Source organism: Muscardinus avellanarius (genome assembly GCF_963383645.1).
Source record: "Muscardinus avellanarius genome assembly, chromosome: 2".
NCBI classification, from domain to species: domain Eukaryota; kingdom Metazoa; phylum Chordata; class Mammalia; order Rodentia; family Gliridae; genus Muscardinus; species Muscardinus avellanarius.
Genome location: NC_137787.1, coordinates 94153996 through 94181786, shown reverse-complemented (window position 1 = coordinate 94181786; position 27791 = coordinate 94153996). Strand labels below are relative to the sequence as shown.

Below are 27791 nucleotides of genomic sequence, written 5' to 3'. Positions count from 1 at the left end.
AGATTACAAGTGTTCACCACCACGCCTGGCTCACATTTGACTTTTTAATGAATACATTATAGTTTGTTATTCTTTGCTTCTAACTCCATAATTAATGTCAGTTTTCAATTCTGATATTTTGACTCATTTCCATATACAGAAAATTGTCCTTTTTTATAAAAGATAAGCAAAGTGCTCAGAAGAAAAAATAAATAACACTTCTAATAGATAATAGATAATTCTTAACTTTGATATCACTGATAGGGATGACTCTAGTTATTATACCGACACTGAATCAGAATACAGTAAATATCCTTATATACTATGGTTTTATATAGGTACATGCTAGGGAAGCGGATCTACTATTATGCTTATATCTCTGGACCACAGGTGTTTTCTAAGTCCTTTTTATTGCTCAATTTGTTTGTAAACCTTTTCTTTCACATATTAAAACAGCATAAATGCCCCCAGGTAATCAGATTTTCACTGAACTGCACATGCCATATCTCCATTGCAAATGAGAAATCACAGTGTCATAAAGAGTATGGACTCAAACATCACTAGAACTAGTACATTTTAAAAATATTTTCTGACATAAAAAATATAAAAGCCCCCAAATAGAATGCAGAAAAAGAAACACAAACTCAATGAAAGGAGAGCCATGAGAGTTACAGAGGTTATGTTCAAGAGTAAGACACAATCTAGTTAATTCTGATGGTTTACACATATTTGCTACTGTACATTATGTTAAGTGAGATTAGTCAGTCAATAAAAGTAAAAAATCAGATGCTCTCCTTAATATGTGGAAGCTAGGGAGCAAACGGTTCATAGGAGGAGAAACCATAGAAGAGCAAATAAGGAGACCTAACTGAGGGGGATAGGAGGGAGGAAGAAGGAAATTCTCTAATGTGCATGTTGTACATTCACAAGCATGTCAAAGTCTATCAGTAAGCAAAACATGAGGAGGGAGAGGGAGGGCATTGGGTTGGAATTGGGGAAGGACTAAATGAGTGATAGGTACATGTATGCCTCTACCATCTTGTACCTCATTAAGATGTATGACTACAAATGCAACAATAAAAAAGCAAAAAACAATAGTAGGGAACTTATTTGTGAACTCTTACTACACAAGAAAGAACCATTCAGGGTTCCAAATATATTATTGTGCTCCAATATATGATTTATTTATGAGATTATACATACCTATTACTATTGCCAGTGTTAAAATGTATATTTTAAACTTTCACCTAGGTTCATAATTGTGAATCACTCTAAATTAGGTTTTGTGTAAATCTATATGAAATGTAATTCAATATTTCGAATGGCCTTATAGATTGACTAAATTTGATATTGATATATTAATGGAATTAAATGACATTAATTAAGAAATTAAGGAGAATTAAGGTTAGTTTTAACTAACTGAAGAAAAAATGATACAATTCACCCAAATACTACATTGGCTATGTCTATGGTTCCTATTCAACCTTCATGACAACACTCTGATATTACTGTCATTTTATATAAAAAAAGAAAAATACATTTCAAGGATAGGAGCTTTTATTTCTAAAATTATCTTTAAGCAAGCAAAAGCCAAATGAGGATAGACAGGATAACTATAAAAAATTAATAAGGTTGTTCAATAACATCTATTCATACATTAACATAACCATATATTTTCCAACTGAAATTTATAGTTACCAAATGAAAAATACACATTTCTCTCTGTGTTCAAGATAGAATTCCATAAAAATGATCATTTTACAGTCCACAAAGAAAGTCTCAATAGCTTTCAAAATGAATATGCAAATTTTTCCCATGCCACAAGGAAATAAATTAATATCACCTTTATTTGAATAGAAGAAAATCATAAATGATTGATGTATATTTTTCATGTGAAAATCTTTTGAAGATATTTATGAAACTTACCAATATATAATATTTTACTAGTTATTTTTGTTATTGCATATTCCTTGAAATATCTGTATTTAAGTGAGGTTTACATATTTTAGTACTCTGCACATTCCTTTCCCATTTTCATAGCATAGTTTGATCTTTGCTTTAAATTCAACTCTGAGAAAAACAGGTCTAACAATAGTATGACAAAATAATATTATGTCCTATAAAGTTGTATAATGTGTTATTTACTTGTAAATGTAACTTAAAACTTTAACTTAAATGGTTAGCTCACACAATATTCTAGTCAAGAGGAAGTCAATAAAAAAGTTTAATTTTTTGAGATAAAGAAGCAGTACTTAAATATATTACTAATAACAGGTGGAGGTAGTAGCCAGAAAAAAATAGCTCAGAGTTAAAAATAATTGTCTCAAGCAAAAGTGAAATGGATGAGGTTAAATGAGGTTAAAAGTGAAATGGATGAGGTTATATTGTAAAAATGTATTTATTTTTTATTTTCTTTTTTGCGGTACTGGGGAATGAACCGAGGGCATTCTACCACCTATCTACACCCCCAGTCCTATTTTTGAAATCAGGCACATAGGGTATTTTTTTGACCCAGTTTTCTTTCTAAAACAGAGTCTCACTAAGTTGTAGAGGGTCTCACTAAGTAGATGTGGCTGGCTGCAAGCCCATAATCCTCTTGTCTCAACCTACCAGTTACTGGGATTACAAGCGTGCACCACCAGGACAGGCTTGATTTTCTTTAGCTACATGCATACGTATCTCTGTTTTCAAAATGACAACAAAACGTTACTAAAGTGCAGATATACAGTGAATCAAAATTTTAGTATCAAATATAGATTTAGTGCTGTTGTATGATAATTTATACATACCAAATCAGAGGACATATATAAATTATATGTTTAAAAAATGTGGCAATGTTTGAAGAATTCCCATATAATTACATCAGATGGAAGGGTTATTTTCTACTTATTGAGGATTTACCCCTCTCTTTTCCCTAAATACTATATGCCATCTTAACTTCCTTTGAGACCCAGCATCTAGACCACAGTGGATAAAAATGTCCCACTTAGTCTAACAAGGACTCACACTGTAAAATAATGATATTAGACAAAAATATTATTCAGAGGATAGATTAATAAAAGGCTGTACTTGAACCCTGAAAAGGAAGCTGGCTTAGGGTGACACAGAAAGTACATCCTGACTTTCTTCAGCTTCACTACCTTTAAGGTCTGCTTAAATTCTGGAAAAGATTCCTTCAAAGATATGAGCAGTAACTAGTATTTCAAATATGGACAGCTTGTCTATACATGAGATACCAAATACAAAGTACAGTATACCCAGAGTGCAGACTAGGGGAAAAGTTTTTGTTTGTTTAATTTGCTGTTTTGTAGTTAGATGGGGTCATATTGCCTAGTGAAAAGATACTTGAGAGACAAATTCAGTTACAGATGTATAGGAGACTGCAGCTTCTGACTAAGACTGTGTAGCCAGAGAGGAACCAGGCTTACAGGCAAATTTTATGCTTTACAATTACTGCATCAAAGTACAGAGCTGGGTTGTGATATTATATTTGATCCAAAGAAAAATTTTGCCACTAATAACAAGGTATATTGACAGTAATTATTTACTGGCACATTGGTGCTGAGAAACTGTTTTCAAATTGCTGCCTTACTATGATAGAACTGAAATGTTCTTAAATCAATCAATGATTCAATCAATCACTCAATCAATCAAAGTATTTGAGCAATGGTGATATTTTCTGAAGTAGTTTCAGTTGGGGCAGCTCCAATTCTAGTTAATAAATATACATATACACATACTTATATATATATATGTATATATATATATATATATATATATCCACTTGAAAATGCACAATTACTTGGAAACAAAGCTAAACTATTACTGAAATATATTATACACCAGACACTATATTTTCATATATATATTTCTCTCATTTGACACTGACATATATACAATATGCACATATACTTTTGTGTTTTACCAAGAAGAAAACGGATATTACTGAAATGTCTGAAGAATTCTTGTTTATTCTTGAGGGAAATGTAAAGGGCTTCATTACTTTCTTTCATTTTATTTTCCTACTTGGTTCTAGAGATTGAGCCCCAGGGCATTCTGCCTCTACATTACACCTCCAGCTGTATTTTAGTTTCTTATTTTGAGACGGTGTCTTGCTAAGTTATTAAAGCTGCCCTTGAACTTATAATGCTCTTGTCTCAGCCTCCCCAGTACGAAGATGCTGCATTTCCAGTTAGAATTGTTACTGCCCAGTGGGCCAGTGAGGAGTCAGATTATTTCTGGTGGCACAGAGCTTTGCACAGGATGGAAAAAACAAGAACACATGAGGGTTTCTATCCAATGTGGTGCTTTTTCATAAAATACAGATTTCAGGATTCTTTCCAAGACCTACTGAATGGGAATCCTTGAGTGAGGAGAGGAAGGAGCCTGGTAAAAATAGAGAAATTGTGCAAAACATTCACCAGAAGTCAGGGACTAAATAATAGCCACTAAGGATGTATTTTACAAATGTAGATGTATATTAAACAACTCTCTATAAATTTTAGAGATTATTTACACTACAACTCACTAGAAAGAAGCTAAATGGGACAACCACAGGTTGTTTCCTAGAGCCTTTGGATAGAGTTCTCCTGAAATGTGAACTTCTAGCTTACAGAAAAATGAAAAAAAATGTTATACTATTTTAAGCTATCACACTTATTGTTATTTTTTTGGTAGTCCTAACAAATCCTAATTTGTAGGAAGTGCTGAAATTACAGAATTACCGATTTAAAATTACCTGATCTGAATTTGGATTAATTAACACATGCAGTGCTTTTTCACAAAATACAGATTTCGGGACGCTTTCCAAGACCTACTGAATGGGAATCTTTGAGTGAGGAGAGAAAGGAGCCTGGGAATCCTCAGCAGCAACAGACACTGCAGCTGATTCAGATTCTCAAGCAAGAAACCGAGTGAATGCTGAGATAGACCCAAAAGTTAGAAGCTGTTTAAATATTTTCTGCCTATGCCTTTCAAAATATATTCTTAACCTCCCACTTTTCTGCCAACTGAAAAGTTGATTAAGTATTATTAGTTAACTATGTACAAAAGGATAATTGGAACAAAAGGCAGAAGCAAAATAATGTCTTATAATTAGAATGAAAACAAGAAGTCAACCTAGCAGGAGGTTGAATATCACATCTAAATAAAAATAGAAATTTTAAATATAAACATATGGAAGAGAGGTTAAAACTAAGCAGAATAAGACAGTCTGGTCCATAAAGCACACATCTTCAAGACACAAGCAGAAAGAAACATTTTTAATTTCTTTGGCTTCCATTGTTTTAATAAAAATAGCTATTGTCAGAGTGTAGAGTGAAGGACAAACAGATTTGAGAGAAAATTTAAACCCCAATTTTCTCTGTTGAAAGAACAGAGAAAATTAAAACACCTAACCACTAATCATGAATTTGTCTTTGTGCTGCAATAAGTTATCAAATAATAAAACATCTAAACATTTTGATAACAGAATACTGACAATGATTTTTAAATTAATGATAGATGGGAAAATAAATAAAAAGAGGAAAAAAGGCCAATAGTGATTTTCAAATTTTAGAACTTCTAAAGTAGCCTCTTTTTTTGATGATGCAATTTTTATAATTATATTGATGTAGGATAGAAGAAATTAGTAGGTAGAAAGGAGACAGACAGGAAGGAAAAGTAAAATATAACTTTAATATGAGAACCTGGAGCTAAAGTGCTTCAGCCTATAATCCACAAACCAGTTCTCTTTCCTCAGGCCTGACTCTCCCCCAAAATTCCTAGGAAACCTGTAGCTCCTGGAGTTAACAATATTTTGAGAAAACTTATAATTTAGGATATTACAGCTTATCTGTCAATCAATATGAGGACCCCAATCAGCCTGAAGACCCTAAGGCTGACCAGACCACCAGACCATCAGAAAGAACCTCAGGACTACTGGACTGAGCTCATCCACCCTAAGGCTGACCAGACCACCTGCCCACCATAAATCGCCTTGGGACTCCCGGACTGAGCTCATCCTCAAATACCTTCTCTAGCCCACCCCTCACGAAAGTCCCCTATAAGAGGAGAACCCTGAACTCCTCAAAATGCCTTCCTCATCTTGAGGGGCCCGCATTCTCTCTTGAATGTGTATTTCCTCCTCTTTTTCCCCAAATAAACCTCTGTCCATGTCTCTAACGGGCATGTGCTGAAATTCTTTTCTGTCAACATTAGCCAAGGACCCTGCAGATCCGGTTAGCCAAGGACCCTGCAGATCCGGAGTTCCTGAGCTGAGAGCTCACCCCAACAATGACATATTGTGAAAATAACAAAATAGTGCTTCTCTGTTTTTAGCAGTATTGGAATTCCAATTTAATTCCACTGAGTAATGGAATTAAAAGAGACCTAGATCTAGATGTATGGGGAACATTGAAGAATAGAAAAGGTAAAGAAAATGAAGGAGGAAGATGAAAAGACAAAGAGAAAGAAAGAAGGAAGAGAAGGAAGAGGGGGAAGAGAAGAGGAGGAAGATAAGAGGAGGACATACAGAGGACTCTGAAAATGAGACACACCTCAAGCCTCCTTTACATTCTCACACTAGAGCCTCAGTCTCAATGTCATGTGTTGGGAAGAGGGAGTGGGGAGGGGTGGGGGAGGGGCATTCACCAACTGCTGTGTACATGGATTTCACTATCACTATTTACTACATTATGATGTGAGACTATAAGAGTATAAAACAGCAATAAAAGCATTTTAAAGAGCCTCTCAGGTGAGCTGCATTCCTCATATGTAAGAGAGTGTTGACATTTCAGATGGTGGTTTCCAAAAGACCCACTTTGAAAGACATTACACTTTTCCTCCATCTCTCCTCTGCCTGAAGAGCTGAGACTAGATGAAAGAGGAAAAGTAGAGAGTAAAAATTCAGGACACATACCCCTTCTGCAACCAAGACTAGAATCTCAATGGGGTAGAAGAAAATCAGCAATGGGGTAGAAGAAAACTTTGAATAAAACTTAATTCTGGTGTTTCAAAATTGATTTGACTAAATTTTAGAGATCAGACTCATTGTGTTTACAAATATATGGGGAAGGTGGGAGTAGGAAGGGGCCTTGGGGGAAACTCACCAAGTTCTGTGTACATGTATGTCATGATCATTATGAATTACATTATCATGTGAGACTACTGCACAACAATAAAAGTATAAAGAATAAGTAAAAGTGACAAACCTGTAAAAAAAGGGTGTGATAAAAATGGCAATAATCATTTGAATATGTCTCCTTTTGTTTGCAAGATCTACTTAAAATGCTCTGTTATACATGTGACAACTACTAAAATAGTTAAAGAGATTATTATTTAAAGGCTGAGTAGAATCCTCAGAGGTCCTTTCTAATTATGCATTTGCCCATATATAACCTAAGCTTAAAATGTGCAATTTACTTGTACAGGTAAATGATAACAAGATGAACGAGGTTGGTAAATAGGCGCTAGCAAATTAAATTGAAAATCTGACTCTCAGTCGTATTAACTTCAGCTTCTACTTTTTTTTTTGGGGGGGGGGTCTGGGATTGGATCCCAGGGACATTTGACTCCGTGCTACACCAACCAGCCCTATTTTTTATTATTTATTTTGAAACCGGGTCTCACTGAGTTGCAGAGGTCCTCACTAAGTAGCTGAGGCTGTCCCCGAACCGCGATTCTCCGGTCTCAGTCTCCCAAATGCTGGGATTACAAGCGTGTGCTACCACACCCGGATAGCAGCTTCTGATTTGGTATTTTGTGGTCTCACATCATAATGTAGTTCACAGTGATTGTGACAGTTAGGCACACAGCATTTGGTGGGCTTTTTCTGAGCTCCCTCCCCACTTCCTTTCTTCCCCATACATGATATTGAGGTTGGCATAGGTATTCTCACATACGTGCATAACATGCCAATGCAAGTGTTTTCATTCATTAATTCTCTCTCTCCCCACCCTATCCCCTAACCAACTTTAAAATTTTTTTTGTATCCAGATTACTCCTTAGATTCTGCATATGAGAGAAAACAAATGATTCTTCATTTTTGTAACTGGCTAATCTCACTTAATATAATGTATTTCAGGTCCATATATTTTCCTGAAAATTATATATTTTGTTATTCTTTATTGATGAGTAGAATTACATTGTGTGTATATCCAATAATTTTGTAATCCATTCATCTATTGATAGACACCTCGGTTGGTTCCATAATGTGGCTATTATTAATCATGCTGTTATAAACATAGATATGCCTAACTTACTATAATATTATGATTTCAGTTCCTTTGAAAAGATAACCAGAAAGAGTATAGCTGGATTGTGTAGTGGATCATTTATGAGAAATCTCCACACTGATCTGATCTCCACAGCAGTTAAACTCCTAATTTCTGTGAGAAGCATTTCTAATTATAGGCTTTGCATGCATTTAAATATAAATTTTAATATTATTTTCAGTGTAAAACACTAGCTATTACACATACCAGAGATTGTTCAGAGAGTTTAAGTTTAAAAAGAAAAAGTGATTGTACAGTCTTCAAGTAGGATTAAACTTTTGGAAATCTGTCTGTTCCAGTGGCAAGAAAAAATATATATAGTCATTCCAATGGTTTAATGGTGCAAATAAAACTGGCAATGTCAAATAGGGTAAAGGATTTTTTAAAAACTGTGATGTTTATTAGTTTTAATTCAGTGCAGGAATAATTTTTATTATAGAAATCTATTCTCTTCTATAATATTAAAAGTGAGAGTGTGCCTACTAGAGTTTCTTTATCAGCTACTCCCCTGATGTAAATTTTGATTTAAAATGACAAACTGAAAGGTAAATGCATGTTATTGAAAAAAGGAACATGTTTGAACATTTTCTACAGTGTAAAGGAGAAATTGTACTGAGACCAACTCATGCAGTGAGTTTACTGATACTCTGAAATACTCGTTTATGTTTTAGAACTAAACAATTTAGCAGCTAAATGGTGAAATGTGCTCATATTTATCTGCAAGCTGGAAATTTCTACCAGCTGCAATCCTGATTTGTAATTTTTTGGGGATTCTATGATACAGTTCTTATGAACATACTATTAAAACATAATTATTCTACATTTAAAATTAAACAAAAGATATTTAAAACAAAGGTAATATTTGAGTTTTCTAATTTCTTAATAACTTTACTATTTGCTTTTAAAGTTATTTTAATCTATTGCACCCACATTGTGGAGATACTTTATTCTGGTGTGCTACTACACATATTTCCTAATTTCATGTTTAGAAAGTTGTATTGGCCACCTTATTTGCTCATCTATAGTTTCTCCTCCTTTGACGTAAGTGAGGGGGATATGAGGGGGAGAGAGGGAAATTCCCTAAATGTCCATGATGTACATTAACAAACATATAAAAGTCACTAAGCCAGACATGAGAAGGAGATGTAGGGAGGGAATAGGAAGGGAATTGGGGAAGAGCTAAATGAGTGATATATGTATGTATGCTTTTACCATCTTGTACTCCATTAAGATGTATGACTACAGAACAGCAATAAAAAAATTTAAAAAAAGAAAGTTGTGTTGGCAACTTGATACTAGTCATTACAGGAGTATATCTAACTCCAGAATAGGGAGATATAACATCAGTACTCCTCCTACAAGGAAATGTTAGGACATACCAATGATTAAAGCACATTGTAGGCTTTGTATATTTAAGTAAGATACTCACGGAAGTATACTAACATTTCCTGCCCCCTACGTGTACCCCATCTGTTTATCTCAAAACAAAGTCAACAACATGAAATGATTGGGCTTCAGTTTGAAGCATGCCTAGATTCATAGCCTGGTCCTGCTATTTACTAGCTTTGTGACCACAAGCAAGTTGACAAAAGACTGTGTAAATTCCTTTATATGTAAAACATAGTAATATGTTTCTCTGTAAAACAAAGACAGTAATATATTTACAGGTTTGCTGTAAAGATAAGATACAAAAATGCATGTCTGGAAATACTACCAATTTCTCTTCTTGTCACCTCATAAAAGATAAGTTTTCTGGTATAATTGGGTAGAATATTATTAAAGTTTTAAGCATTTCACCATCTTTTGAGTCAAATAATTTATTATTAGACCAAAGATTATATAGATATATATGTATATATGTGTACACACACACACACACACACACACACACACACACACACACACACAGGACCTAATAGGAGTTCCTAGGAGTTTTTAAAGAGCTGGCTGACAATTTACTTTTTTAATCTATGGTTTTCATTCTATTTCTCACATAAACTGGGATTCTGATTCTAGGATTACTATGTACTTAATGTTTATAGATTGCTGTCTTTCTTATACACTCTTGATGGAGATGCACAAAACAAGAATGAAGTTTACAAAAAAACAACAACAATCTATCTGCAGACACAGACAATTAACTTTTAGATCACAGGATTAGTAGGAAAAAAAGGAGAGAGATGATATTTCTCAAGAGTTTATTGACTAGGCTTTCAATATTCTACATGTAAAACATATTCTTCAAGGTTTATTATATGATTTTTCTATCATTTTCTTCGATATTACAGCTATTTTCTTAAGCATGTCAATTAGTACTACTTTTATATTTATTTTTCATTTATTTTTTGCAGAACTAGGGATTGAGCCCAGGGACATTCTACCTCTTAGCTACATCCCCAGCCCTATTCTTTATTTTCTATTTTAAAATAGTGTCTCACTAAGTTGCGTAAGGCCTCACTAAGTAGCTGAGGCTGTCAGTGAACCTGCGATCCTCCTGTCTTAGCTTTCCAAGTACTGGGATTACAGGGTATGGTACTACATCCAGCTTATTACTACTTACTTTATTTATGTTTAATTCATATTTTATAGTTATTAACTCAACGTGTGTCTAGCGACTTAGTCGTCTAGTTTAAGGAAAAATAATTCTTTGTGGTGCTCGGGATTAAATCTAGGGGCATTCTACCTTTGAGATATACCCCCAATCTAATTTTATTTTTTATTTTCAAACAGGGTCTGGCTAAATTGCTGTGAGCCTTACTAAATTGCTTCCAATTTGTGATCCTTCTATCTCAGCCTCCCAAATACTGAGATTATATGTTATGTGTCACCAACTTCTCACAATAAAAAATTAAACCAGAAAGTTTTAAAGAAAAGGAGAATGCACTCTCCAAAAAGAGAGATTTAAGTAAAGGGGTTAAAAAGAATGTGTTCCCTACTATTAATAGTATTATCACTTAGGGACAATTGATTTATCAATTTTGTAATCTCAGCCTGGATTATTTGTTACTCCCAGAATAGACAGCACCCCCAGAAACATGTTCTTCTAATTTACTCCAAATATCACATTGCTTGGTTTGACAAGTATAATTGTTATAGATATATCATTAATAGCAAACACTTAAGAATATCTTGTTAGCTTTCTGTGATGTTTGGATCCATTTATTCTAGCAAAGGATACTGTTCCTGCTTCAGGAATGTAGTATATCCTAAGTTGTCCTGAGAATACACACTCATATCATCCAAAGGTCTGTAATGAAATAACATATCCTTTGCCTTATGAATTGTGTTCATGATAAAATGGCCTTCTAAGGGGATTCCAGTGATACAGGGTTCCAGCTGAAACAAGGACTTCGAAGATGACATTTCACTCACAACTTACCACAGGATGTCATCTCATCTGTCTGGTCCCCACAGTCATCTTCTCTGTCACATAGCCATGCTCTGGGAATGCAGCGTCCATTTCCACAAGAAAATTGTTCTGCCTGGCATGTTCTGGCTAGAACGATCCATTAGTAGACAAAGAGCAAATTTAGAGGCTTTCTGAACAACAACCATGATTTAAAGAAGCATGCCATAATATGTTTTACACAGAAGATGAGTTTTTCTACTAAAATAATAATATTTAAACAGCAAATTTTTATTTCATATTTCCCAATACCAGCTTGTTTGTCTTCTCTAAAGTTCACATTCTTTGACCTTCAATGAGAATGACTGCTAAGTGACAAGATTTTAATTTGATCAGTTCTCATTTCTTATACAATTCCATAAAGTAAGCTCTGAATTCATTATTCTAGAATTTTTTCATGGTACATGCTCATGAATATATTACTGAATTAAATTTCATCCAATTTTTGATTAACAAAAAAAAAGAATTTTGCATAGCATTTATTTGGCAAAAACTTGAACAACTTTTGCAACAATGTAATGTAAGAAGAAGCCTTGGGAGACTCTCAAGCTGTCTAGCTCCTAATCACAGTACCAGAATTGTCCATTTCCTCTAACATTTCAATGCATTTAATTCTTAATCTGCAAATGATTCACTGTTCTGAGTTAGAATATAGAACATATTTTCTAAAGCATACATTTAGCCTTAAGACATTTTATTAAAGTTCACTTTTTGCCCAGTTATATAAATAAATATATGACTTTTAATCAAAGTACACTAATGAAGTTTGCTTTTGGCTCCCTGATGGGTTCTGATGAACATAAATATGGAACTTTGCTTTCTATGTTAGCCAAAAGCAGTGGTTTAAAATTATTCTGTAAAGAGGTTATCTTCTACGGGGATTTGATTGCCCTTTTTTTTTTTTTTTTTTTACTACAATCAGGTCAACTTTTGAAAGGATGAAAGCTTTGGTAGCTTCAGTGACTTTTTCTTCTGGCTTTTGGTTGATATTGATATACACTTTTTTTTTTTTTTTTTTTTTTTGGTGGTGGTAGTGTACTGGGGATTGAACCCAAAGGTGTCTACCTCTGAGGTAACTCTTGGCCCTTTTTATTTTTTATTTTAAAAAAGAAAATCTTGTTAATTCACTATGCACTGGCCTTCAAATTTTGATCATCCTGTCTTAGTACACAAGTACTGGGATAACAGGTATGTGCCACCATTCCAGCTGATTGTTTATTTTATTTTATTTTTTTTTATTTTTTGATGGTACTGGGGTTTCTGAAAACCCTTCTATCTCCGGGTTATACTCCCAGACCTATTTTATATTTTTATTTGGAAACAGGGTCTCTTAAGCCAGCAAGGCTGGCTTAGAACCTATGAGATCCTCCTGTCTCTGCCTCCCAAGGGGATTACAAGTGTGCGCCTCCAGGCCCGGCAAGTTATTGTTTTGTTTTGTTTTGTTTTTTTACAGATATGCTTTTCAAGCTTTCAAAATTAAAATTTCAAATATGATTAAGGATACTTACATTGGATGGATCATTTGGCGAATACTATATAATTTTTGTTCAATTATTCTCAAATTTAGAATAAAATCAATATAAATCATAGGTAATTTTTATATAATTGTGTATTTCTGGAAAAATATCAATGCACTTGTGCAAACTTAGAGAAAGTTATGGAGGAATACTTATAAGGTGTTGTCATTAGTTTACTTGGTGGGAACAGGTTAGAACAGAGATGTGAGGAAGATTAACAATTTCCCCTTACATATCTCTGTACTCTTTTAATGGTTAGAGTAAATAATTTTCATCTTCTATGTTTTAAGGGAAACAATAAAAATATTGTTTCAATTATTTTCTTCTTCCTTTTCTTTCTTTTTTATCCCCTTCTCTCCTTTTTCTTTTCTTACTTCTCTTTTTCTTCATTCACTATTTCATTTTATTAGTGTTGTTCTCTTGTTTTAAAAAGAAATCATTAGATGTCTTAATTTCCATTAAATTCTACTTTACACATAAAAATGTTTTAAATGTACCTAATCCAATATTCTTGATTTGATATCTTATGCCATTGTCTTATCTCCTCATAATTTGTTTGATTCTAGCAAAGTTTTCTAGGAGTATTTGCTTTCATTGTGTGAATAATAATGATTAGAGAATAAAAATAATTTCTATGAAATTTATATAGTATATGGCCTCTCATTGCGATGGTGTGGTAATTTATGTGTTTCTTCATTATAACTACAAGCTAGAGGAATTGTTTTCACCTACAATTCCAAAGAGTTCATTGGGTTATTATTATTTTGATTATTATCATTATTACTATGATTTATAAAATTGAACCCAAGGACATTTTTTTTTCTTTTTTGGTGGTACTGGGGTTCCTGGAAGCCCTTCTGCCTCCGAGCTACACTCCCAGAACCATTTTTTATTTTTGGAAACAGTGTCTCTTAAGCCAGTGAGGCTGGCTTCAAACCTGTGCGATCCTCCTGTCTTCACCTCCCCAGCGTGGGGATTACAAGTGTGCGCCACCACGCCCGGCTGAACCCAAGGGCAATCTACCTGTGAGCTACAACCAAGCCATGTTTTTATGTTTTATTTGGAAACAGAGTCTTGCTAAATTACCATACACTGTCCTTGAATCTGTAGTCCCCCTGTCTCAGCTTCCCAAGCACTGGAATTATAGATGTGCGCCAACATGTTTCACTGTATTACTAGTCGGAGATATTATTTTCAGAAAGTATACATACTCACTAAAATTTATATGATGAATAGCATTATTTCCTCTGTATATCAGAGAAAACTGTTTTCCGATAGAAAAAATGCCTCATTCCATTAATCTCTTAAGTGATGTATACATGTGTGCTTCTATCATCTTGTACCACATGATGATATGTGATTAAAATGCACCAATAAATAAAAAATAGAATAAACTGAATGACAAAAGTATTGCTGGTCTACACAATATAACTGGGTTGAATGGTCACTTTCCAATCAATGGATTTGTATGACAGATTCACAGCTTTTACTTTCTCAGTTTTTGCCTCCATCAGACCTAATTAGTTTAGAAGTGAGAGTACAAGAGCATCCCTAGATGATTCAAATTTTATGCCAAATGCTGCCCTATGGAAGAGGAACTCTGCACCTCCTCCAGAAGAACTGTTAACCTAGAGAGATGGGAGAGTCACCGCCCCAGCATGGATGTGTCTACCCATCCCTCTTCTTGCTTCTTCTAATGCCAGGTAGCAGTGGCAACTCCCACATGCATGGGAACTACACTGGGGAGATACTAGAGGAAACTTTACTGAAACTTTACTTTTTACTTTACCTAAACTTTACTTTGCTAGATTTTAATCCAAGCATCTTATTTAAACCAAACATATATCAGGTTTCTTTTCAAAGTGCACTCTTTATTTTGATAAAAGTATGATTTTAATACATTATTTTTGTGTGTATGTGTTTGTGGTACCAGAGATTGAACCCAGGGACATGCTAACTCCATGATACATGAAAATCCTATTTTGTTTTGTTTTTTTCTTTTGAAACAGGGTCCTCCTAGGTTGCTGGGAGTCTCTTTCAATTGAGAGGCTGGTTTTGAAACTGTGTTCCTCCTGTCTCAGCCTATCAAGTACTGAGGTGTGTACCAGCATATCCAACTGCAGTAGGTTTTTTGTTAAATGTAATTACACCTATCTCATATGAAGTTGGTTGAAATCAAAAAAGAATGTGAGAAAAAATATTATGCAATTTAAGTAAGTTTCGTGGTAGGGACAATGCTGTTCTCAAATCACCCAGGTTTGAGGGTAAGAATTTCAGGATTCCTCTGAGAAAAACATAATTCATAGTTAATGACTTTTCATCTTGCCCTTTGGGTCTCCATACAAGTAAACAAGTACTTTGGGTGTTAAGAGAGGACAAATACCCAGCCCCTGTCATCTACTCTGTCTGGGCATCTGTTTGTGTGTCCTTTACTTTTCTGTGTACGTTCTTCTACCATTTCTCCTACAATTCATTCAATTTTACCCTCAACAATGCATGTTGATCTTTTTCCAGTGAAATATTTCCATCATCTAGAGAATTATAGAGACTGATTTCATTAGTGTATGTTTATGCTATTATATAGCTATATACCAAAACTTAAATCTTAGTTGTTTTCTATTTATTTGTTTAACTGTGTCCTTTTTATTTTCTATTTATTTGTATTTTGTTTAGTTTTATTTAAGAAAATAATGCATTAAAGTTATACTTTTTATACTCATTTATAAATTCATGCACACTATACAGAATTTATATTTTTATATTTTGTGACAATGTGGTTGCCAATTCATCAACACTTATTTAATTTTTAAAATTTATTTCTATTGATAGTTGATATCAGTTTATTCATTTTAATCATAAATAGCAATCTGTTATGTGAATGTAACACAGATATCAATCAATTTTCCTATTAATATGCATTAAGTTATTTCAGTTTTTTATTATTACTAACTCCAGGGCAATGAACATTTTATTCCTGTCTCCTTATGCACAGGTATTAATGAGTATTAACATAGAAATAGTTATAAAGTTGAAACCATGTGCATCTTTACATTCATTGGTTGTGACCAAATTGTTTTCCAATGTAAGAAATTAGTTTATATACACACACCACGTGTATATGCCAGTTTTTTTTTTCCAATAGTACTGTCAATATTTGGTTTCACATGATTGTTTTCCTAATTAGGTTGATTTAACTATTTTTATTATTTAAGATTTTTTTCTGATATGATTTGAAAGGCTTAGCTTGGACACTGCATCCTTCAGAACCTCTTCCCATGTAGCCAAAGACTGAATTCTTTACTCTTCCTACATGCTCCAGTGTGGTTGAACTTAGTGCTTGGATACTGTGGTAGGATGGCCTGTTCACCCATTTTTCTCCCAGTTTTCATTCTTAACTTCATAAGTAAAGCTCTTATGTGTTTTTCCTCATTCTGAAACCAGTGCCTTGATAATTTATTGAATTAATAGATTGATGAGAGAGAGAGAGATCCCATAGGAACAAAATAGAAAACTGGCTCCTCATGGAAAAGGATTTTCTTCCATTTATAAACTGGTTGTGATGCTAATGGAAAAAGGACAGTGGATTCAATTGCAAAATGACTCAGAATTGTGTTTTTCTGTAGTATGGATGTTATGCATACACTTATTTTTAGGAAATGATAGAAATGATGCAGAGAAATGGTGTATATAGACTGATGACTTTTTCTAGTATGGTAAGCCTTGTGACCTATTCATTTTGGTATTATGAAATAGAAGTGAATTATAATATAATCACATGAATCATAGCTTCAAAAGATAAAAAGTAATAGCTACGAGTGGTGGCGCACGCTTGTAATCCCAGCACTGGGGAGGCTGAGACAGGAGGATCATGCAGGTTCGAAGCCAGCCTCAGCTACTTAGTGAGGCTCTCAGCAACTTAGTGAGACCCTGTTTCCAAATAAAATATAAAATAGGTCTAGGAGTATAGCCCGGAGGTAGAAAGTCTCTGGGTTCCACCCCCAGTACCACCAAAAAAAAAAAAAAAAAAAAAGATAAAAGGTATATTTCTTTTTCTCTCTGTCCTTTTTATCTAGGCAATTAAGGTATTCATTGCCTATAAGAGCCATTGTAAATATAAGTTCTAGTATATTTAGGTCTGTATGGAGTATCCTATGGTAGGCTGCATCACTAGAAGTGGTACTTCAGCAAATAATATTCTGTTATCTAGTGGACTACAGAACTTAAGTGTCTGAGATCTCTTACTATTTGAAATGTATTGTTTTTTTATACATAAGCATTCCAAATACAAGTGTTCCTATTAAAATCATGTAGAAAAATCCAATCTTTAAAAAAAATTTAGTAGAAATATATAAGATAAAAGCAAACATGATATTATGAATCGAGACAGCAGTACTTTTTATGCTGGGAGAAGATCTGTTTATGATATAATAAAGAGTAACATTTTAATTGAACCTAAAAATAGTCATTATACTGGCTTAGAAAAATGCTTCATTAAAAATCATAGTAACATTGCAAGAGCAACCAGAGCAAAGTTAAACTGACTATACCTAAAATTCCAGTTATTCTGCAAGATAAATAAATTTAGTTAAAAACAATCAGTCTGGAGACAGAACTCCAGTAAATCCATACTCCCATAGAGCCGAAAGAAGTGCATAATAAAAATGAGGTGTAGACAGGGACAAGTCTTTCCAAGACAATATTCATGCCAAAAACATGAATAGGAGCCACTTTTCTTGACTCCTCAGTCTATTCTCTATGCTCTTCTCTACAGTTTTTAGTAGTACTTCATAATATTTATTTATTAAGGTTTATTTTGGCAAAATAGATTTAGCGGGTGGTTGATATGTTTGATGTTGCTATATGCAACCATTTTGAAAAATAAGCCTTTATTAACCATATCAAGATGCATCATCTACACACTTGTTTTTCTTCATATTTTAAAGAGGAGCATGAAGCTACTGCTAGTAAGTATCATGTTTCAACCTTATCTGACTAGTAATGACCTTTCTGGCACTCTGTTGTATCCTATACCAGCAGCTATACTTTTCCACTTAAAGGAAACGTGGCTAGGGATTAATTACAATGGAATAGATTGTTTGGAAATATAAATAGGTTTAATGATGTTGGGACTTCAGGAAGAAAAAAAAGCTACCTCACATAAATAATGTGGCACAGAGAGAAAACTTTTCAAAAAGGTATTCCACGGTCAACAAAAAATGAAATTTTTAAGTGTTTTGTCAGGGAATATAAAAAAAATGGCCTTCCTTGTAAGATGACCTATATCACAGTATGCTAACAAATGTCTACTTACACTGCCAAGTAAGATTTAGCAGGGACAAGTTTTGCACAGGAAGTATATTGACAGTCAACCCGTATGGATAAATGAACTGCCGAATCACTTTGGAAAGCAGAGTCAAACCCAAGGATTAAGGAAAAGATCATTTGTATTCAAGCCTTTGTGGTATCAAACTCTGAATTTATTTATGACTGCAGTAATCAGATCATAAGCACTAGTTAAGTTCATCTTAGTTCACGGCATTGGCCTGCATTTCGATGGGGGCAAACTTTGGGGATGATTTATGCACCTCTCCAAGCAAATCTTTACCTGCACATGTTTGATTGGATTCATCTTCATTGTTCCCGCAGTCGTTGGCTCCATCACAAAGCCATCTCTTGGGGATGCAGCGATTATTCTGGCATTTAAACTGATCATCAGGGCAGCTATGATTGACTGGTAGGGAAAGAGAAACAATTGTAACTATCTGAAACTGGAAAAGTAATGAATATTTTTAATTATAGCTTCATAATGCTATAGCAATTAAAAATTACAACACAATAATTTCCATAGATTCTCATTCATCTTTTAAAAATTTTATAGAAACTATTAATATTCTTTTTTTTTTTTTTTTTTTGGTGGTACTGGGGTTCCTGGAAACCCTTCTACCTCTGGGCTGCACTCCCAGACCTGTTTTATATTTTTTTTTATTTGGAAATGCCCTGCAAAAATATTAATATTGTATGTATAGAACTTTTATAAAATAAAAAGCCGAGTGTGGTGGTGCACACTTGTAATTCCAACATTTGGGAGGCTGATATGAGGATCATGGTTTGTGGACAGCCTCAGCTATTACTGAGTGATGGCCTTTGCAACTCATTGAAGCCCCATTTCAAAATAAAAAAATAAAAAAATAGGGCTGGGGGTGTAGCTCAGAAGTAGAATGCCCCTAGATTCCATCATTAGTACAAAAAAATTAAATAAAAGGAATTGTGTTTTTTTTCCATGTCTCCACTAAAACCAATTATATCATTAAGTTTGTTTTCAGTCCCATATCAGAAGTGGCAACTCAATTTCAAAATACCCCCAAATTTATTATTTTTATTTCTTCTTCTTCTTCTTATTTTTTTTTTTATTTTTTATTTTGGTGGTACTGGGGGTGAAACTCAGAGGCTTTCTACCTCCGGGCTATACTCCCAGACCTTTTTTTATATTTTATTTGGAAACAGGTCTCACTAAGTTGCTGAAAGCCTCACTAAGTAGCTGAGGCTGGCTTCGAACCTGTGCGATCCTCCTGTCTCAGCCTCCCAAACACTGGGATTACAAGCATGCGCCACCACGCCCGGCCTCTTAAACCAAAATTTAAAACTAAACTCACGATTTAGTGTTAAACTTAACAAGTATATCTCAGCACAATTTAATCATATATATTAAAATATAGCATCACTAACCCACATATTCACTCAAGTATTTTTTAAATTTTATATGAGACTAGTTTAATTCTGTTCCATTCAATGTTTTTGGGGACTGAAAAGAAAAATACAGCAATAAATGATATTACTAAAAATAGATTCTATATAGCTTTAAAAAGAGGAAAAAACATCATGAAATTTTTCCCCTGGTCAAATAAACATGTTAAGACACACACACACACACACACACACACACACACACACACACAACTGAGGATGAGATGAATCTTCACAGGAAAGCTATACACAGCAAAAAGATTAAACCTCCAATATCTATGCATTATAGGGGGGCATCTTACTGTTAACCTTATAAATATTTCTCCAGGATTTTAAAGACCTGCTCTTCAGTATTTGTTTCAAAATTTCAACATTCTTTTTTTTTTTTTTTTTTTGTGGTACTGGAGTTCCTGGAAGCCCTTCTACCTCTGGGCTACACTCCCAGACCTATTTATATTTTTGAAACAGGGTCTCTTAAGCCAGCGCTGCTGGCTTCGAACCTGCACGATCCTCCTGTCTCTGCCTCCCAAGTGTGGGGATTGCAAGCGTGCCCCATCACACCTGGCTATCAAAATCCTTTTTAAAGTGATTTTTCTTATGCCCAGTAGTTGTATTTCTGTATGTTAGAAATAATTTTGAATAAGTTTCATTTAGAATTTGAAAAAATTTAATTTGTTCATGCCACTGCATAATGAATATAAGCATTTCTAGTCATTTTCTAGAAAGTACTTTTTCTTAAAGGAGTACTGGTGATGAAGTTGTTTTAACATCTTTTAGAAAGTTTTTATTCATGTAAAGTTAAAAAATAAAAAAGGAAAAAAATTTAATTCTTTGACATTGAACATGATTAACATTTTCTAACCACTATGGAAAGTTTAGCAAGAAGAGCTACCCATGAGAAATAAAAGTCATTCAGTCTTTTAGAGGGTCAACATTATAAAATACCATGATTATGCACAGGCCCTTTAGTGTGGACTGCCCAAGCATTTTTGCAATTTTCACCAATAAAGTACATAAAAATTCAGACATGATTGTGTGGCTTGGAGTTGAAACATTGAAACATAGGTAAGAGAATTATAATTGAATTCAAAGTTGCAGATTCCGAGTGTTTAAAACTAAAATAATTCTCCAAGATTACTTTAGTGGTATTAAAATATTAACCATGAGTCCCCAGAAATTTAATGATGCTCAGAATAAATGGAGTGTTCAGAAGATACATCTTAACATATGGTAGCCAGAGATGTTTAGCTGGACTGCCTTGTTTTTTCAATCATTCTTTTGTCCACATGCCAGTGTCTTATCACAGGACCCGGGTTAAGGCACTGAGACTCCTCCAAACATGCTATGATGCATCTTCTCAAAAAGACACTGACCCATTATTAGATGCATTAGCTAAGTAAGCACTTAATTATATTATAGTTGGCAACTACTATAATAAAAGCATGTAAAGAAAGTTTATATGTAATTTAAACTTGTTTTTTTTTTTTGGTGGTCAAAAAAAGTACTTCACTAAGAAAGTTATGATAAACCATGTTGAATAGTGTCACAGAGAATAACAGAAGGGAATTTTTTAGAGTTTTACTCATAGTTCAAACTGATGAGTAAAAAAGAGTAAGAAGATACATGACGGATCAAGATCAAAATATAAATATAAAACAGAAAAAAGTGACTTATGTGTGAATAAATGGAATTTAAAATTTATCCTCTTGGTTATGTAGATATTAAAATAACAATAACTTTTACTCTTTAAATAATATTCTGGAAGTATTGTCCAAATGGGGCTTTGGTGGCAGGAATAACAGGAGAACACTTGCAGAGTTAATCTAAAATGGGAGCCTAATTAAGCCAATGGAAATTGAGACAATGTAAATATTAAAAATTAATTATTCAGGAGGTAGAAAAAATTGGTTGATAGAATTGAACATGGACTATAAATGAAATAGAAGATGCCAGGGAAAGCCCATAGCTTGGGGAAGGAAATAGAAAGTGATTACAATCACCAAGAAAAATATACTAACAACATATTGATCACTATAATTGACAGTACAAATGCAATACCCTGTCTCTATAGAAGAGATGAGTTTCCTGGTTTCGTTGATAGAAAATAAAGACTAGAACACAGACAGAAACAAATAGCTAATGAAGCAATGTATGACTATTAAACTATTATGATGAAATATTATGTTCTGTTCAGGCATTGGATTTCTTGTGCATCCATGAAAACTATCAATAGGATCCTGAATCAGCAGTGAGGCATTCGATTAGTCATCAAATAATACACTATATGTAGAAAACAATAGGGAAAATAACTTTTGCCCTCAAATGAAGTGTTTTCCTACTGTAAAACTTTTAAAAAGCATGCCAGTTTAGTAAGCCTTTCCTCATGTATCACACTTTACAGGACATGTATTAATGGAGTTGAAAATAATAAGTACATAAGGTTTAATTCACCAGGGCCTATGATTTGAATTCAAGATAAAGTAGTTCTGATTTATAAAGTAATTATAAGGTTCTCATCATATATAAAGTACAATTGGAAAATAGTTTTAGAAATTCATATTATTGGGATTTTGTCTTAAAGCATGTAGGGTTGCATAATATGGATTTTTACATTTTTATAAAGGACCTTCCTTCCTTCCTTCCTTTCTTTTCTTCCTTTGCGTACTAGTGATTGATTCCAAGGCCTTGAGCACTGAGCTGCATGCCCAACCCTTTTCTCATTGTTTATTTTAATATTTTAACCCTTATCTCACTAAGTTGCCCAAGCTGCCTTTGAACTTGTGAGACTTCTGCCTCAGGCTCTAGAGTAGCTGTGGTTGAAGGCCTAAATCACATTTTACTACTTAACACATTATTTTTAAGTATGGTGGACAATGCCTGTAATCCCAGTGTTTGGAAAGCTGAGACAGGAGGATTGCATGTTCGAGGACAGGCTGAGCAAGAGTGAGACTCTCGTCAAACTAGTGAGACCGTATTTCAAAATTAAAAAATAAAACAGGGTTGGGGATATAGCTCAGAGGTAAAACGACCCTGGAATCAATCCCCAGTACCACCAAAAAACAAAAATAAAGAACAACAAAAAAACCATGATTTTTATATATTTAATTTTTAATTTTTATTTTTAAAATAAAATCTAAATATTATTAACTCTCAATTTTGTCCCTTTACACTTAAAATATAATTTGAAAATATATTTCAAGCATGTAGCTAAGCCATTAAAAGATCCAACATACATCCTGTCCAGTATATTCCTTTCTCTATACAAAAATATCTATTTCTCTCATAACCATTCAGGTTAGTGACTCTAATCAAATATAATTTCCAAGCATTATTTCATGTACTTTCCAAAGTGTTTTCCTTCCACATATACTTAAACTTTGCTTATTCCTACCAGAAACATTAGACTCCTATTCCAGCAAATGACAAGGCCAATGAGGTGAAGCATCAACCCTTTATTTCTGCTTGAGTTTCCTATATGTATTGAGCTAGTGAAGCTTGCTAATAATGTGTTCCAAATCCATGCCTATTTCTTTGGATCTTCTTCAAGGCTCCGTTGCCAGGAAGCAGTGGAGTGTATCACCCCCTTCTGTAGGAATTAGTAAGTCTTAAGAGATTTTAAGTTAGTTTTCCATATCTTCACATTCAGAGATCCAAACGGGTCCCCTATGGCAACCCTAGACCATGGCCTGTTGGTACTGATAGCATGTGATAGAAAGGGAGTGGATTTGATGAGCAACTAAAGTGCTGTGTGAAGATTGGGAAATGGAAACAATGCTTTCACACTATGCAAAGGAATCACTCCATAGTTATGGGACAGGATGACAGAAGTGATACAGTTCTCTCCGCATCACAGATGCTTTCAGATTGCACACCCTGCTTTGATAATTCGCACACTCACAGACTCAGGTAAATACAGTTTTAAGATTACTTGAAGGAGAACATACAGCAGTTTACTGAATCCTCATCGCTTCCGTCTAAGCAATCATCATCCCCATCACACTTCCATCGAGCTTGGATACAGTGTCTATTCTGGCAGCGAAATTCTCCAGCTTTGCATATGTGAGGTAATACTTCTCCTGGGTTAACTAGAGTTAAAAAGAAGGAAAAAAAAAACAACAAAAACAAAGTACATGAATAAAGCTAACTATATTAATTTTATTACAATAGGAATTGTGAGGGTTTGGACTTTTTTTAGAATATATATATATATATATATATATATATATATATATATATATATATATATGATTATGCAGTACTTGTCTTTCTCTGTCTGGCTTATTTCACTTATCATAACGACTTCCATATCCACCCAATTTATTATAAGTGAAACGACCTCCTTTATATTTTTTCTTTTTCTTTGTTTTGGAATTGGAGATTGAACAACCTATGGACATTCTATCTCAGAGTTTTCCTATAGCCTTTTTAATTTTTTAATAAGTTTAAATGGTATCATTAAGTTGCTAAGGATGTAAGTTGCTGAGGCTGTTCTAAAACCTTTGATCCTCTTGTCTCAGCCTCCTAAGTACTGGGATTACAAACATGTGCCAGTGTGAACCTGGTATCTCCTTAATTTTATTTACTTTAAGATGCTTTTATTGGTGTATTATGATATCACATCATAATGTAAATCATATAGACAATATCATTTTAAAGGCTTAATTATATTTTATATATATATATATACATGTGTACACACAGGTATACAGTTTCTAAACTGGATTTATAGGCCCGGGTAAGAAAATGGAGAGTTGTAGGTCAAAGGGGACACCATTTTAGATATGTAGGATGAATATGTATACAAATCTAAGTTGCAACATGAGAAATATAGTTATAATATTATAGAGTATACTAGATTTTTTTATAAAATAGAGTTTAGGTACTTTTATCAACAAAAAAATAGATACTTAAGAGAAGTGATTGATAATGCTAGTTAATTTTGCTATAGCAACCAGCTCACAATATACATCAGAACATCATGTTATACCACATCAATATATAAATAATAATTAAAATAATGGTATACCACAACTTAAAATTTGTTACCATTCAAGATATATAATAGCCTCATGAAACTTATAGTTTCTACAATGTTAAATAAAGCTTACCATCAATCTAATAGAATAAAAATAAAATTTTGTTACAATTACAAACTCTAATTTCACTTTATAGAAAATATAAAAGTGACATTGTACTGATAGCCTCCTCTGAAAATAAGATCACTTAAGTTTTCTGACACCAATTATTATTCTAAGAATCCTAAATATTTCCTGAAAAACTATCACTAAAAAAACCCCACAACCATTACAACAATACAATACCAATAGAACAACATTTTATGTTGGGTTTGTAGTTTTACTTTCGAAAAGGCTTCATTGACTTATCTGATTCTTGTGATAATCTTAGACAGAATAAAGAATTTTGCTACCTCCGTCTTATAGATAAGAACACTGAGAAGTCATTAGAGTTTAAAAACAAATCAGAAGGAGCTTTGATGGCTGTACTTTCTTTGCTGGACTGAAAGTGTTAGAAAAACTTAATACTAGTTAAAATTCCAAAGAAACATTAATCAAAATGATTTTTTTATGTATCTGGACTCTACACAAGCTTTTCTTCATATATTTCAATTCTCTAATCAAATGTTAGGAATTCAAAAATAATTGGGATTTGTTCATAAACCGAAAGTATTAGTATTTTACTGTTTTCTTTGAGTGGATTAGAAAGACTATGTGGGAATATTGTAAATGATTTGTGTTTCATGGACTGAAAAAGACCTTGAATTCTCTCTAGCTGGTATATTGTTCTGAGAAACAAAAGTCAATTTTTCCATTCCTATCCAAATGGCTTGAAACTTGGTTTTGGATAGCAGGTTAGGGCTGATGAACTGTCACAAAGCTTACACACACCTCGATAACAAGTGATGTCAAGGAAGCCTATGTAGCACTCTAGAGCCCTGTGCCTGACATCCTTGCATATGTGCTTCTTCCCTGCAGCCAAGACTGGAAGAAGTGACAAAACTTTTGCCTTAGCTGCAGGACACAGCCTCAGAGGGGCCTCAGCCAGACACAGGCATGCAAGGTGCAGAGCTAGAAACAACTGCACACAACAGAACCCGACTCCAATTTGAAGCAGAAAATAAATCACTACAGTGAATAAAAGATGTTTTTAGAACAAAAGTAACTCCATGTTTCTTCTGTCCAGCTCTGTTAAGCTGACAAAGGATGTATGGACTGACAGTCATATTTCCTTTCTATTCATTTCTGTAACATAACACTGAAGCAGTCATTTGTCTATGATGTCTACAGTAAATTGAAAGTAAGCAACTGTGTGTGTGTGTGTGTGTGTGTGTGTGTGTGTGTATGTGAGAGAGAGAGAGAGAGAGAGAGAGAGAGAGAGAGAGAGAATGCACAAGAGATCAAGAGAGAGAAAGAGATCCCAAACTAGAAAAGGCAAAAAAAATAATAATAAAGAGAAAAATTTCATTAAAAGGAGTAGCCATTCAGTCTCCTATTCAAATCTAAAATTTTTTTTGGTGCTCCCAATTTTATTTTTTGTATTTAATTCTAAAAGTTAAAAAGAATAAAAATGAACTGTAAAACTGACAAATGACAGAATCAAGGTGATATTTCCATTGCTTGATTTTAAAATATAGTAATGATATCTGAGATCATATTAACTTCAGTTGACATGAGCTTCATATATAGAAAAAGAGGGTCCCTTCAACTTAAAAAAAAGAAAAGGTTAAAAGGTGGCACACTTTTCAATACTTGGTGGCCAAGGTAAAGTATAAAGTAAAAGTTGTAAACAATGTGTACGTTTCTTATAACTTAATAGCAGCAACTGGGAGTGAAGATGGTAATCAGAACAGAAGAAAGCATACTCTGGGATGTCTCTGATCATTTCAAGCATCAAACATTTTACTCAAAATTTATAGAATTTAAGCTAGACATAGTGGCACATGCCTGTAATCCCAGTACTTGGGAGGCTGAGAGAGGAGGATTGAGGTTCATGTCTAGCCCCAGTAACTTAGCAAGATACTGTTTCAAAATAAAAATAAAATAGGGCTAAAGGTGCTGCTCAGAAGTAGTAGAAATGCCCCTGGATTTGAACTCCAGTACCAAAAAAATTTAGAATTTCCAATAACATACAAATTCTTTGAATTTTATGTCTGTTCATGTACTGTAAGGTATAAGAGAAATGATATATTTTTTCTGAGTCCATATATGCACAGCAGCTTATAACTGGGTATTAATTAATAATTGTTGGATTAGTTGTATAATTATTAGTTCTAATAGTCAACATTTATTTATTTATATATTTATATATTTATTTATTATTTGTAGTACAGACTGAACTCAGGAACCTTCTTCCTCCCAACTATATCCCAACATTTAAAAAAAATTATTCATTAATTTATTTTTGTAGCACTGGGAATTGTACTCAGGGGTTCTACCTTTTTTTTAAGATTTAAAGAAGTTTATTAGAAAGATAGAAATACAGAAAATAGAAATACAGCCCCATGCCAAAATGGCATGAGGGGATGACTCGAATGAGTACACCCAAGGGGTTCTACCTTTAAGCTACATACCTCCCTCCAGCCATTTTTAGAATGTTTTGTTTTGAAACAAGGTCTTGATAGGTTGCTAAGAGTCTTGTCACTTGCTGAACCTGGAATTCTCCTGTCTCAGCCTTCCAAGTAATGGGATTACAGGCATGCACACCTGGCTATCTTTAAATTTTGAAGCAGAATCTCCTAAATTGTGGAGGCTGGCCATCCTCATGCCTCAGCCTCCATAGTACTGGGATTACAAGTTTACACCACCACAACTGGCAAAATCTCTCCATTAAAAAAACAAAAGCAATCACAGAAGGGATCTTATTTCAGACACAGAT

The 27791-nt window shown here is 33.8% G+C and overlaps 1 protein-coding gene across 1 annotated transcript in view; it reads right to left on the bottom strand.

The window, feature by feature from the left end:
- Positions 1-27791, bottom strand: part of LRP1B (LDL receptor related protein 1B) — a 1956425-nt gene that overhangs the window by 749279 nt on the left and 1179355 nt on the right. The window contains exons 16-18 of the mRNA XM_080689945.1: positions 23843-23983; positions 18760-18885; positions 11611-11727 (exon numbers count right to left, since the gene is read on the bottom strand). Of these exons, the coding sequence (XP_080546071.1) occupies positions 11611-11727; positions 18760-18885; positions 23843-23983 (384 nt within the window). The remainder of the gene's footprint in view (positions 1-11610; positions 11728-18759; positions 18886-23842; positions 23984-27791) is intronic.